Consider the following 15,219-nt stretch of genomic DNA (forward strand, 5'->3'; position numbering starts at 1 on the left):
ATTCCTTATAGATTGATAAAAAATTCATAGGCTGCAACAGCAGCACTTGCTGTGCCCCTGGGCAGAAGCAGCTACAAGTGTTCTGTGAGGCTTTGCTATTTTTGAATACACTTTGCATTTTAGTTGCACACTGGGATGTTGGTTTTGGGTTTTTTTTTTAATGCAAGGCATGTTTTAATATAAACATCCAGATTATAGAAAGTTTGGTAACAGTAAAAACAGATCTATATGCTTAGATCTATTTTACAAGATTGCAAAGCCAAACACCAAGACCAGGCTTGAAAACAGCATCTCTTGTCATACAATCAAAGTATTTTACACACAGAACACAGCTCGATGCTTGTCAAGTTCTCCAGCATCACATCCAGTTGGTCAAACCTTCAGTGTTAGAGGTTTTCTTCTAGCTAGAAACAAGGAACAGAAATTCATCCATAATGACAAGTGCTTCCACTCTAAAGACAGGTTGCAAAGGGGCAAAAATGCCAAAAGTGATGTTTTGGAGAGTCATATGAGAGTGCAAGACCCCCCCCCTCCTAAAAATATATATAAATTACACTTTAAGCTTTGGCCAAGACTTTCAACAATTAACAGATTTCTACAGAATCTTCCCTCAAGCATTCTGTCTTAACTGCTCAGTAGGCAGGTGACTAGCTGAACAGGACCTCCTCGCTTTATTTCCAAGTATTCCAAGATTGGAAGCTCTATAAAAATCATTCATTATTTTCTTCAGAGCCATTATAATTTAAAGACATAGCTACATTTGAAGAGTTAAGTCCTCTTAGATAGAAGTTATGAGAGATGCTTGCTTCGACAGCAGGCCTTTATCGCATAGATTTCAGCACACCACCTCGGGTCAGTCAGCAGCTCCACTTTCAAAGCTGGTTGTTCAGAAGGACAGGATGGTCTTATGAATGATTTCAATGCACTCTCTTATTTCATCCTCCTTAATCACTAGTGGTGGAGCCAGACGAATGATGTCCCCGTGAGTAGGTTTGGCGAGAAGTCCGTTATCACGGAGCCGCAAACACACCTTCCAGGCGTCGTAGTCTGCAGCCCAAGGGGAAAGAAAACCACAGCATCACAGGACTGTAGGGGTTGGAAGGGACCTCCAGAGATCATCAGGCCCCAACCCCCCCTGCCAAAGCAGCTCCCCAGCTCATATTGCACAGGTTGGCGTCCAGACTGGGCTGGAATCTCTCCAGAGAAGGAGACTCCACACCCCCTGGGCAGCCTGTCCCAGGGCTCCCTCACCCTCACTGGGGAAAAGTTCTTCCACATGTTGGTGCAGAACTCCCTGTGCTCCAACTTGCAGCCATTGCCCCTTGTCCTATCCCCACAGACACTGAAAAGGGGCTGCCTATTCCCCCTGCATCCCACACTTAAGATATTTATAAACATTAATAAGATCCCCCCTTAGTCTTCTTCTCTCCAGGCTGAACAGCCCCAGCTCACTCAGCCTTTCCTCACAGGGGAGATGCTCCAGGCCCTTCATCATCTTCATAGCCTCCTCTGGACTCTTTCCAGGACATCCCTGGTTTTTTTATACCAGGGATGACTTAGATTACAGTGCAGGAAGTGCCACAGTCGCAGCACATGGTACATGGGGCCACATCACAAACTGTTTGCCAGAAGATGAAGTGTGTTTACAAATGAAGCGGTGGCTTCTGAGCATCTGAGTATCTCCCTGGAATCTGCAGTGAGCATGCAAGACACCTGCAAGCCTGCAATTTGTCTGAAGGGACTCCCAGGTTTGTCTCCTGCACACTGAGTTTTGCTCCTTCACAGCTGAGTGCTCATCTAGACATAGTAATAAAAGAGGGAACCACACAAGGGGAGGTTGGGTTTGGATAGGACTGCAGGCAAGGTCACATTTACACCTGCATTTCAGTGCTTCATGTGCTCATCTTAGGAACTTACACCTCCTCATCACATTAGAGAGAAAAATAACTGTCTGCTCTGACTTCTTAGAAGTTTTCTGATATAATTCAAGGTGTTGCTCCCTAGAAACTGTTCTCAATCATTAGCTTTTTCCTTCCTGGTGCCCTCTTGCAATCACCATACTCTTTTAGCTATCCTGGAACAACCAGCCTTAGCAGCTGGCAGATGTGGCTAATCTTCTTCAGTTGAGGAGACAAAAGGGTATTTGTTGGGAGCTGCATTCACCATAAGGTCTGAACATTATCAAATCATAAAATATTCAATTTTAAAAAATAAATTGTTCAGACTTAGTTAAAACCCCTATTTTTAATAAGTTTTCAGTAGGTACTCCAGTACCATAGCCGAGATCTGAACCCAGACATGATGCCTATAAGCCATTCCCCATATTCTACCAAGATACTCTGCATTTCAATTAAAACTTTTTTCCATGCAATGACTGGGCAGTTGATTAGATTTCCTTACCTTTGGTCTCCCGAATCACAATTGCATTCAACAGCCCTTTTCCTCTTACAGAAGTCACGATATCAGATGGTGTCTTCATGAGCTCATTTCGTAGTAGGTTACCCATGATTTCTGCATTTTTAGCCAAGTTTTCCTCTTCAATTACCTAAAGAGAGGTGAAACCTACAGTCAGTTGAAGAGCACTGCATTTGTTTTACATACCATGCTGGAACAGGCAGCCAACAAATACTATTGCATCCAGAGTGTCACTACAGAGGCTGCACTTCCAGGCAGATGAGTGTTAAGCCTTTATTAGTTCATGTTTACAAGAAACACTAATCACTTTGAGATTTTATTCTAAATGAACTGCTTTTCATTTGCCAATATTTCCAAGTAAAATAGTACACCTCTGAAGGCTCAATCTGTCCAGGCCAACATATGAGGCTGAGTGACTTGGATTAAGAGTGGTCAATTATGCAGTCACAGAGTAATTAAAATATGGGCTCTGGACAAGGCATTTTATTGGCTTCTGTTTGAGTTCCAGTAGCATATACATGTCATCAAGACCACAGAGCAGCAGTCTCTGCAATATGGTATGGTAAAATAAGCCAATTCAAAAACGTCTTTGTAATTAGTGACACTGTTTCACTAGATTTACATAGGTGCCTTGAAAGTTCCCCTAGATAAATTTTAGCTTGTTATTTAGGATTGTTTATTGCTTGTTATTTAAGATTGTTTATTATTTATAGTTGGTTATTGCATGAAGCTGTAGGACAAGGGGTGATAGTTTTAAACTAGGAAAGAGAAGATTTAGGTTGGATATTAGGAAAAAATTCTTCAGTATGAGGGTGGTGGATCACTGGCACAGGTTGTCCAGAAAGGTGCTGGAGACTCCATCTCTGGAGACATTCAAGATCAGGCTTGATGGGGCTCTGAGTGACCTGATCTAGTGAAGATGTCCCTGCTCACTACAAAGGCTGGATTAGACCTTTAAAGGTCTCTTCCAACCTAATGCATCCTATGATTCTAAGACATTAAGACCACAAAACACACATTTCCAGTAAAGGCTTTAGAATTTGTTTAGCAGCCTATGCAAACAGTAAACCACCAGGAATTCTCCATTCCTAAAGCCAGGTTTCCACTCGTAACAGAATGAATTGTATCATTTATTTAAGCAAAGCCCATGTCAGTGTGTCCCCCTTTTTCCTTTGGGATCCAACCCCCTCTCACACCACACACACCTCCAGTGCCGCTATCGCAACGCGGCACGCGAGGGGATTTCCTCCGTATGTAGACCCGTGTTCACCAGGCTTAATGGTCAGCATCACTTCGTCATCACACAGCACTGCTGAGACCTGGAGTGGGAAGGTCAGCCAATTCATGTACACACAAACACAGGACAGTAAGCTGGAATATCTCTGAAGGAAGCTTTTCCTCAAGGCTCACAAAAAGGGTTATTTCCATGGCAGTGATAAATTACAGTTCCATTCCCAGTCTAGTGGACAGCGTAGCTGACAACCACCTAACAGCTTAATCCTTTAAACACACTCAGCCATACTGGTAACATCAAACATCTAACTATGGGCATTTCTCCAAACTGAATATTATTTCAAGAGTTTAAGCCTCAATACTCTGTTTAACAACTCAGAAATAGCTTCAATCGGCCAAAATAGATCAAGGCAGGTTTAACTTCCAGCCTAATCAGCAGGAATTTAAGTCCCTCCAAAGAGGATAAAATCAGTCATGTGGTGTGCTAAACAAATGAAACCATGCCAGTCCTGCAGAAAGAACTTCATATGTTTCAATAAACATTTGTGATTTTTCCCCTCTACAAAAGCCATCCAGAAATTCATCACAGCAGGACTGTGATAAACTACTCTCCAGAGTGAGTACCAGTGGCCCCAGTATGAAAGGCTGACTGCTGGACACTTACTTTCCTGATAACACCGAACTGAAGAAAATAAGAGATATACCAAATTTATTCAATTAATTGACAAGGGCCAAAACACCTAAAAATCATCAGGCAAAGATGATGATGTCTTGTAACCTGCTGCACTAAGAAGTCAAGTCTTACGTGTCTCTTGTGTCATATGACACTTACATGTGTCATAAATCACAGTTAAGTCTTTTCAACACCCACTTCCAAGCACAGCAACCATCAGATTTGCTTGCCTTCCAAGTAGCAGACTTCCAGTGTTAATCCCTTTAAAAATCATTATTCGATTATTTCAATTCATTCCTTAAAAATCATAATTCAATGATTTGAATTTCTTTGATTCCTAAAAAAATCATCATTCAACAGATTTCTTTGTTTGTGTTTCTTTGTTACTCACAGGATATAAGCCACCAGAAAGGGCCTTGCCAAGAAGAATTAGATCAGGTCTCACATTTTCATGGTCAACAGCCAACATCTTCCCCGTCCTGGCTAACCCAGTCTGTATTTCATCAGCAATAAACAGAACCTTGACAAAGACAAGAAGAAGAAAACTCCAGATGTAACAGAGAATGATGTTCACTCCCATCCCTAACTCAGTTCCAACAATGTAGCAGAGCTGCTTGCAGTAAGTAAGGACCATCCAGCTGCATTACACTAATTTTCACCTCCTCTAAACCTTCTGGAGGCTTACATATTCTATGACATGCAAAAATACTAACAATTGAAGATGTCTCTCTGACATCTTTAGTGTATTCTTCTCTAAGTAAGGCACAGTCTACACAGGACTGGACCCCATCCAATCAAAGTCTGTATTTCCAAAAAGCTAGGATTTGCCTGACTTTACTCCTGATGTATCATTTGTACAATGACCTTTGGAAGCTTCTGAAAAATGCTGTTTTAGCAACTCAGATATCAGCCTACAAGTGTCTAAATAACTCTGAGAACCTAAATCCAAGCTTTTGACCTTGTTCCCCTAAACTGCATTGCTGTCACGTACTACTAGTTGTAAAGTATCTCTAAGGTATCGCAGCAATAATGAAGTAAACTTTATTAATTATGTGTCAATAGAGAGACTTACAAATTAAGAATCAGAATTCTATTGGGACACAGACAACAAAAGGACATGGAAATGCATACAAACACACCTTCCCACCCTTCCAGTGCTCCATTCTGTGACCCATTACTGTTACTAGCTCTCACTAGTGCTTTGCACTCCAGCAATGAGGTGCCTTGACAGCCATGGTAGAACCACTGTAGTAATTGGCTTCTGGCCCAAGAAACTAAAAGTTAAATTAACTTAAAATAAATGCAGTTTCAAGAAGGTTAATTAGAAAGCTAAATCAGTGACAGCAGTAAGAAGCAGTGAAAAATGTGCACTGCTAAGAAGTATTTCCTGGTAATACCTGACATGAAATAGAAGTACCCCAACCCTATTCCACTGAAAGAAAAGGAACTTATTTAATCACATGTGAAGCCCTGTACCTTGCACATGAGGGTGACCTTACAAGATCTGCCAGTAAACACAGTGTGCAATGTTTAAGCCACCCTGTTCTAGGGAAACTCCTTACCTGGTGTTTGGTGCAGAGATCCCGCACTCCGGTGAGATAACCTTTGTCAGGAATGACCACTCCTGCTTCACCCTGGATTGGTTCAACCATGAAAGCTGCCACGTTGGGATCCTGGAGGGCCCGCTGTAAAACAGACATAAAAAGGCAAGAAGAAAACCCTTCAATTCAAGTTAAATTTAAAAAATAGGGAGATGAAAACATGTAGCAGAACCTAGCTGTAACTCTGGTGTTCCAGCTCAAACAATGATGATGATATTCACACAGGCCTGAGTGCCATTTGAGTTCCAACACAGAAGCCACCATCACTATTTGCTTCAAAAGAAATCAGCTGGTGTTCTTGCTTGGAAAATTACAAAGCTTAAAAACTGCAAACTCAGAGTCTCAGTTCAGAAATCAGAGCAGAAATATACTCAGTTTTGTGTTGCCCCATACAAGACAAACAATTGCTCAACACCTCCCCAGTCCACCTCAAACAGAAAAGAAGGGAGCCTCCCCTGCACAATTCTGTCACCTTAAAGCAAAGTCCACTGCTAAATCCTTGCACCATCAAGTTCTAAAAGGTTTAGGAGTCCACAAGACTCAAGAGATATAATGATTCCCAGCATGAATTTACCACAGTTTGTCTCAGCACTGCCCCACAAACAATTCAGTTATCAGTCTGAGGGACATGGATCTCAGTTTCGGGTCTCCAGGGTCCATTCAGAGCCTTGATAACGTTGGTGGAAAGCCACTGAATCCTTACAGAGCTTTCACAACAGGCAGCCTGATGTAGGTTCAAACCTGAGTAAGTTTTCATAGAATCCCAGAGTGGTTCAGGTGGTAAGGGCCCTCAGAGCCCACCCAGTGCTACCCTTGCCATGGGCAGGGACACCCCCACCAGCTCAGAGTGCACAAAGCCCCATCCAACCTGACCTTGAACCCTGCCAGAGATCCAGGGGCAGCCCCAGCTTCTCTGGGCACCCTGTGCCAGGGCCTCCCCACACTCACAGGGAAGGATTTCTGCCTAATATCCAATCTCAATCCCCCCTCTTTAGCTTAAGAGCATTCCCCTTGTCCTATCACTCCATGCCCTCGTAGACAGTCCCTGCACACTGCAGTTACAAAACACAGAGTCCTTTCTTTCCCCTCACCTGTGAGACAAGCATCTCCACCCTACACACCCTCCAGTCTCCACAGCTGAGTCACATGTGCTAAGCAGATCCAACAGGCACAGAGAACTAATAAACTTGTCACTCAGTAAGATGATGTACCCAGAGGATGGAGAAATGGCAATGCCAATGTTCCTAGAACTTCAGGACTGTTTGGCTGGAAACCTCTTCCCTTCCAAGTCCCAAATCCAGCACCCTATGGCTGCCCTCAAGCACCATCAACCCTTTAATAGCTAAGCTCACATTATGAGGGTGGGAAATTTTAGACTAATGGAGGTCAGATCTCCCCAGCAGCTTGACAGGACACATCTCAGAAGAGCCAGGGAAGAGCAGAACCACTAGTGTTTCAGTAGCTTGACCAAAACACTGTCCTAGTGTGGTTTTAAGGATGCACAGCATTCCTGAGAAAAGCAGGGAAAGATATCCAGATAATCTAAAAGCTATTCAGAATCCCAAGTCCTGGCTTTGGAATATATCCTACTGATCTGAATTCCCTGATGATTTATCTGCTCTTCTTCTGTACCCTGAAGATTTCAGTGATGTGGGAAATGAAACACATCAAGTGTTTGTTTTCTTACCTCCTAAAGCAAAACTGAAAATCAAAACCAAAGCAAAATTTACAGACATTTCCTACATATAATTATATATATAGTTGTTTAAATTGGATATTAGGGGGAAGTTCTTTACAGAGAGAGTGGTGAGGGGCTGGAACAGGCTGCCCAGAGAGGGGGTGGGTGCCCCATCCCTGGGGGTGTTCAAGGCCAGGTTGGCTGGGGCCCTGGGCAACCTTGTGTAGCTCCAGGCCTGGAGGTTGGTGGCCCTGCCTGTGGCAGGGGGTTGGAGCTCTGTGACCCTTGGGGTCCCTTCCAACCCAGACCAGTCTGGGATTCTATGATATATATTTACATACATATATCTTCACATCAAAGCACATGTTTCAAAGGATAATCTGTTGATTTTCCTGCCTTGCTATTTACCCAAGCAACACTGCAAAATGATTCCTCAGAAGAAGAAAGAGACAAATACCTCAAGAGCTGGTAGGTCATTGTATGGGATCACCTCAAAACCAGGCATAAAGGGGCCAAATCCATCGTAGCTGGATGGGTCAGTAGAACTGGAGATAGCAGACATGGTTCTGCCCCAGAAGTTCCCAGCTAAAAAACAAATTTAAAAAGGGAGGGAAAGGTTGGGAGGGGATTGTTACAAAATTAAGAGCCAGAACAGTTTATAGGGCATTGTGCTCTCTATCTGGTAATACTTTTAAGAGTTGTCTGACATATCAGCATCCTTCTGCTGATGGTTAGCATTTTACACTGGTGTCATAAATGCATTTTGTTGCTCAATCAAAAGAAAGTATCAAATATGAAATCAAATTATACTAGAAGACCTGGCAAGTCTACAAAGTAATTTCCATAGGCTTTGCTAGTGGTCTGAAATACTGAAAACTCAGGAAAGCAACACCATTTTGAGGAAGACACAAGAGTTTTTACATAAATATTACTCATTAAATGCAGGAGGAAAAAACACCACTCAGAATTTAGGTCCTAAAAATAAAGCTGCCAGTAAGATTAAATAAAAACGTATTTCTGTGCATTTCAAAGTTCCAGGAGAACCCATAGATATTTGTAAAAATATTGTGGCATGGCACTACTTCATACAGAAACATTCAAATGATGTCTAAGAGCCAACCATCACCAGGACTATGATGTACTGATTTTAGTATTTCAGTTAAATCAACATACTCTCAGCTAATCACTAATAAGGTGCTTAATAAGCCTAAGGAAGATTAAGGGTTCAACACCTTCACAGCATTACAAGCCTCTTCTTTCCCCCAGCAATCTGAGTCACTCTGATCTTAGGGCAGAGGGTGGAAACACTGCAGTCAGTTCTTAGTGAGGTAGCCAGCTGCAGTGACCCCTTCGTTCTAACCCTCACTGCACACAGTGTTATGCTGTTCCCCACAGCAGTGTCTCCTAGCAGGAAAACCCCTGCCAGGCTTTGCTGAGTCACATGCCCAAGGTTACCTTAGTGCAATCCTCTGTGTCCTGAAACAAAGCCCCCAAGGCTGAATGACAGGAAGCAGAGCAGCCTTATCTGCTGAGGGCAGACTGTCTCCACCTTACCACTCCAGGTTCCTATTGGCTTGCTATCAATCTACAGCAAGTAGACTGATGTTTAAAGCCATTTTTTTGCTCTGACCCTAAATACCTAAGAGAGCTTTTTTTTTTAAATCAAAATGCTGGCATCTGATAGAATTGTTATTTTGTTCCAGCTACCAGCACATAATTAAATATTGTGGTTACTGAGATGGGATCATAATAATCAAGAGTATACTCAGCTACTCAAGATGAGAAAGTGCTGAGTAAAAGTTAATTGACTGAAGAGCAAAACAACATATATATATACACACACACACAAGAGGCAGAAGGAGAGATATATTTGTCCATTAAATATATTTGTCCATTAAATATATTTGTATTTAAATATATATACACACACAAGAGGCAGAAGGAGAGATATATTTGTAAAAGTTAATTGACTGAAGAGCAAAACATATATATACACACATACACACACAAGAGGCAGAAGGAGAGATATATTTGTCCATTAAATATATTTGTTCAAAGAATGTCCAGAAGAAGAAACAACAGTCTAATCCTAGAAACCATAATTTTAACTATGAATTTCAATTTGTAAATCAAAGAATTGTAAAATAATTTAGATCAGAAAAGATCCCCCACAAAATTAAACACTGGGAATACTGCAGAGTAATCCCTACAGCAACAAGAGGAAAGAGAGTGCTACAGCCCATGACCAGAGCTCTCTTCTTCCTTAATACCTCAAAACATTTAACATACCTGCAAAAATAATCTTGGCCTTGTATTTTGGAATTCCTTTCACACTGTATGCCCACTTCCTAGCCAGTTTACAGGCTGTTTCTCCAGCTTCCACTCCTAAAGCAGAAAGCACCAGCATTACCGCACATGGACATGAGCCAGGCAGCCCCAAGTATTACACAAGCATTGAACCCCACAGGCAAGAAATACAATGGAAAGCAATTCATGTTACCTGTGTTCATTGGAAGAACTTTGTTGTAATTGAACATTTTGGTGACAAACTCCTCATATTCACCCAGCACATCATTGTAGAACGCTCTGGATGTCAGGGTCAGCTTCTCAGACTGAGCTTTCAGTGCATTGACAATCTTTGGGTGGCAGTGGCCTTGATTAACAGCACTGTAAGCACTCAGGAAGTCAAAGTACTTCCTACCTTCAACATCCCACACGTAAACACCTAGAAGAGCAAAGGCATGGTAAATACATAAAAGAAAAGAAAACCTGAGGCAATACTAAATGGTTTAAGCCAAGAGTTACAGTACAATCTGGGCAAATATAGGCTGTATTCTTGCTATTCCCTAGGGCACACCCAAAAGGCACTCTAACTGGAAAATCATCAGTTGACAGAGCATGAGGAGCAAGCTGGTACAGGAAAGAGATGAAGCATTTTCCATATAAAACTGCTGCTCCTCTAAGGTAGTAAATAATATGAGAATAGTACTTCAAGTCCCTGGTTTGGGCCCTAAAAAGATGAGAAAGGGGAGTACTTTTGCAATTAAGAATAAAACCTGGAGGTCATAAAAAAAAAAAAAAAGACAACCCAAATAGTCTCAAAACTTCAACAGCTTTGAGCTCTCAAAACATGAAGTGATAAAAAACCCACTATTGAATCTTTGTGCTGACAACATTTCAATGTGAATCCATAGAATTTAGCCCATTGAGTGGAAAAGGCCCTTAAAGACCAGAGTAGATTTAAATTAAGCAACAATACAGGACCAGTACACACTACCTGTTAAACAGGGGCCCAGTGCACATTTTCATGTTCACAGTAATGTTGAAACTCTCCTCACAAGGAACCAGAAAAAAAAAAGAGTTGCCTGAAACTTTCTTGCTGAGTTTTCTGAATTATCAGAACTTAGATGTCAATTTAAATAAATCATTTTAAGGAAATTAGAGTTTTATCAACAGCTTTAGGCATAACAGCTGTTGATAAAACTAATACTAACCAGTATCGAGCTGTCTTTACTTCATCAACTATCTAAATCTCCCTCAAAATACAGGTTCAGAAGGTCAAAAATCATTATGCCATGATCCCACCCCACTCAGGGAAACCTAAATAAATTACCTTTTCCTTTTTCCAGAGCAACAGGGAGAGGGTGGTAATTGTGGGCACCATATTTAGCCTCACGCTCAAAGATGTAATCAGAGGATGGGGGCCCCTGAATGGTTTTCTTAGTAGCAACTGAGGTAGCAGAAGTCAGAGAAGCATGGACACCTCGACAGAGAACAGCAATGTTCTGAGAGCGGGTTAGCTTGGAAAACATTCTTGGCTTCAGGTGTGCTGCTATAGATCTGGGGAAGGAAAAAACAGACAAGTTAATAATTAGCATTATGAGTACTTCACAAGAAGTGTGTAGACGTGATCGAAGTGGTTTTGCTGCCAGGATTACAGGTTCCTCAACTGTTTTCCAGTTCAGTCAAGAAAGCTTGTAAATGGACACAATATTACCTTCAAGGAAGAATTGTTTTCTATTTTTAACACACACTCAGGCTAACAGAAAGAAGATGAAAAGGTGTGACTTGCCAAATCTATGAACTAGTCATGCTTTTCAGTAAATGGTCCTTCTTTTCACTGTGGCTAGACTTATCCATATAAACAGCAGTAAGAGAAGTTTATCTTGTGCTACTGAAATGCCCTTTCATCTAACAAAGATTTCCACAAGCCAACCCTGGTCATAAAATCAGAAAGCAAATAATATAATGCTGGAAAAAGCAGCACCTGACCCAAATGATGTTTAGCTGACGTTAGGAAATTCGATGAACAGATTAGATTGAACTGAGGCCAGCTTTAAGAAGGAGAATATGTGACCTTTTGATATAAATTGCATTCTTGATGTTAAAACATTGCCACCTGCATCTAAAATACTCACTGTTAGTAGCATTTTAAGACCTGGAAAAAATAGATGGGATGTAATGGTACATCACTGTGTATTTTCTTAGTAAAACTCACTGATTCCCCCTGAAAACTTAAAGCCTGTGCTGTTAACATTTAAGGATAATCTGAGGGTAGAATTTTATACAACAAACACACCTGTATTCCTGCCCTGTGTCTTCACCTCCATCAATGTAAAGATATGTAACAATCTCAGAGAAGGGGAAACTAAGTCAGCTTTTTAAAAGCAGCTGAAGCAAGCCCTCCTGACAGCACCAAGCTCTGGGGACAGCAGAAAGCCATCAAAGAAACAATGATTGCCTTAGCAAGACCAAGTTCTCAAAGCTCAAGTTTTTAATCTTGAAGAATATCAGGTTTATAAACTGGCTAAAGGTACTAGTCCAAAAAGATGACAAGAAATACTCTGATTATCAAATGCAGCCTCCACAGCAATCCGAAGAGCTAAGGGATGCTGCCACACTACCTACCAACAGAAGCCTACTGTAAAACCTATCCAAAATATATTAAATATCAACAGGAGAATGCAGGGATGGTCTACAGAAGGGTGCTGTTTATTTCAGGCTGCTTGCAGGGATGGAAATATTAAGTCATTGATTTATTCTAACTTTGTATTGGAAAAGGTCTGCACACTGGATGTGTCACCCTGAACAGACAGGCATTTCTTTCATCAGGCTTCTCAGGTATTACATTGCTGCTCCTCACTTCTCAGCATCTACTGAAATCCACCAGGCCATCCAAGTCTTTTGGAAGAGTCAATAGTCTCCATTCTGGCCAGAGATGAGCGACTGCTTCTCAGCTCTGGGCATTTTACCAGCTATCATCAGTGCCGTTAAATATTAGCTGTCTGTGTTAATACTTACAATGCAAGACAGTTATTCAAATATTTTTTTTCAAATTAAAAAGACAAACACTTCTCTGTGTAAAGAAAATTGACTCAAACTCAGCTCAGCTGCACCACTAAAAACTACAACTTGCATAACTCCTCAAGTTTAATTGGTCTGTAACATCCTGGCCCCTGGCACACCTCCATGGCAGAGCAGCAAATTCCTTCCCCAAGCTTCTGTATTTTTGGAGCTTTTCCAGACATTGCTGAAATGAAAGCTGTAAAGAAATGAAACTTTCATCTGCCCTGTATGAGAGCGCTACCTTTCTGTGTGAAGAATTACAAATCACTGATTTGAGGTTCTTCTTTCAGGCTGTAAAAATCTTCCTCAGAAATTTTTAAAAGGGTTTTGGCTTCCCTGAGGGGAAATGCCCTGCAAACCATGCTAGTGAGGCCACAACATTTTAGCTGAGGTGTGGGAGATGATTACACAGAGCAGAGCTGAGTATTATGGATGCATCTGGATTTTAAAAGGGAAAAAAACCTGTTTGATGATCGGTATGAGAAGATGAACAGAAAATTCAGGAAAGAGGAAGGGCACAGTAAGGGAAAGAAAAAAAAAACAAACAAATATTACCAACTGAGGAAGTGAGAAATGATCATGCCCTGCAGCATGCAGTACCAGAACCAGAAGCTAGGGCGTTTCATCAAGTGGAAAAGGTCTTGCATCAGAACAGAAAAGCTGCTCAGAGCACAGCTGTAAGACGTACTGGAACGACTTCGCTCAACTGTTGAGCAAAAGCACTGCGTCTGCAGACCTCACCGGTCAAGTCACTGGTTGTGTGGCCCCAATCCCCGGCGCAGGCTGGTACACAGCCACAGGTAAACCACATATGTCAGTAAATACAGGAAAAACCGCCGGGTCCATGTTGATGCAGCACAGAAGCAGCTGTGGACGCTGCAGCCTTTGCAGGCTGAATGCGAAGGGGGTGAGCGCTGCAGAGGACGAGCTACAGCGGGAGGGGGATCAGCCTGGATATGCCAAACTCCCTCTGCAGACGGGCACCGCATCAGGCAGCGTTCAGGCCCTGGAGCGGCAGATAAGCCAGCGCAGGAAACCCAGCGGTCAACGACCGGCCTCCTCTCTCCATCCCCCGGCCAAGGGCGAGGCCGCTGCCAAGGCAGACGGCATCCTCGGGCCACCGCCACGCACGGGAGCCGGGCTGACGAGGGGCACCGAGGGGAAAGCTGACTGTGGCTGCCCGGCCCGCTCACCCCTCGGGGAGAGGCTGCCACATCCCCGGCTCCCCGCACACCGAGAGCGCCCGGGGCGGGCGGGCAGCCCCACAGCGGGTCTGACCATGCCAGAGTCCCGTCACGGGAGGCAGCAGCCGCCATGGGGCAGCCCAACGCCTCCCGCGGCGACAGGGCCTGCCGTGGCCTCGCCTGCACAGCCGGCCTCGCCCGCGCAGCCAACGGCCGGAACGAGGGGTAAAGCGTCCCCACGGTAGCGCGGGAGGCAGGAAGAGCCCCCGCGGGCCCAAGCCGGGCCCCCCCCCGCCGCGCCGTACCTGCCACCGCTGCTATTGCTGCTGCTGCTTGTCGGCCCGGAGCCCGCGGCGAAGAGGCGGAGGCGGCCGGCGGCAGCTGTCACCGCTCCTCGCTCCGCTGCGCGCCACGCCCCTGCCCGGCTGACTGACTCGCCTCCGCCCGCGCCGATTGGCTACTGCCGCTGATTGACCGCCTCCACCCCCCGCTGCCCCGCTAACCGCCTGGCGGCACCGGCCCGCCCATCCACGGCCGCCTCCCATTGGCCGGGCCGCTCCCGATTAGCGAGTACACCCTCGCGCTCGGCCAATCAGAACGGGGCGCGGGCACACCCGTGCGCCACGGGTCCGCCTGGGCGGGCGTTCGCGCCTTTCCCTCAGGGCGGTCGCCCGCGCCTCTCGCCGCCTCAGGCTTTGCCTCGGGCCGGGGCCGCCCCGAATTGGGCTTCGAGGCCGGTTTTTGCAGCCGTAGAAATCCTCCCATCGGCGGGCTGAAGGCTCTAGTTCCACGGGCGGAGCCGACCAGCCTCCCTCCGCGCATCGCTGCCCAACCGGCTCCTCAGCACTGCCGGTCTGCCCTTGTGGCTGTCCTCGCCCTGGGCAGCTCCTGTAGAAAAGGGCGGGCACGGAGAAGCGTCGGTGGGGAAGAAATTGGTGGAAATGGAATGTTTGTGGGGTGACCGGGGTCTCTCCTGCCTGGAGGTGACAGCCGGTCACCATGTGAGCACTGCAGGTCCGTCCTACCCTGGTGGGGTATGAGAAGTGCTATTGTGGTGATAGCAGAAGCCAATCCTCTTCCTAAGAGCCG

At 44.3% G+C, this 15,219-nt stretch overlaps 1 protein-coding gene across 1 annotated transcript; it reads right to left on the bottom strand.

The window, feature by feature from the left end:
- Positions 1-647: 647 nt before the first annotated feature.
- OAT (ornithine aminotransferase) lies at positions 648-14,510 on the bottom strand. Its single transcript, XM_084264491.1, has 10 exons — positions 14,436-14,510; positions 11,214-11,440; positions 10,101-10,325; positions 9,890-9,985; positions 8,058-8,185; positions 5,884-6,006; positions 4,713-4,841; positions 3,621-3,734; positions 2,401-2,545; positions 648-1,047 (listed from the first exon to the last, which is right to left on the bottom strand). Exons 2-10 carry the CDS (start codon positions 11,410-11,412, stop codon positions 887-889), a joined length of 1,320 nt encoding a protein of 439 aa, XP_084120617.1. The 5' UTR covers positions 11,413-11,440; positions 14,436-14,510; the 3' UTR covers positions 648-886.
- Between the last annotated feature and the right edge of the window lie 709 nt (positions 14,511-15,219).

The sequence above is a fragment of the Gallinula chloropus genome, assembly GCF_964237585.1.
Source record: "Gallinula chloropus genome assembly, chromosome: 5".
Lineage (NCBI taxonomy): Eukaryota > Metazoa > Chordata > Aves > Gruiformes > Rallidae > Gallinula > Gallinula chloropus.

Coding starts and splice junctions, on each gene's coding strand:
- OAT (XM_084264491.1), bottom strand. CDS start 11,412: ATGTTTTCCAAGCTAACCCGCTCTCAGAACATTGCTGTTCTCTGTCGA. Junction 8,186..9,889: donor GGCCAAGATTATTTTTGCAG/GTATGTTAAATG, acceptor TTTGTTTTTTAG/CTGGGAACTTCTGGGGCAGA. Junction 3,735..4,712: donor TTTCTGGTGGCTTATATCCT/GTGAGTAACAAA, acceptor TTCCCACTCCAG/GTCTCAGCAGTGCTGTGTGA.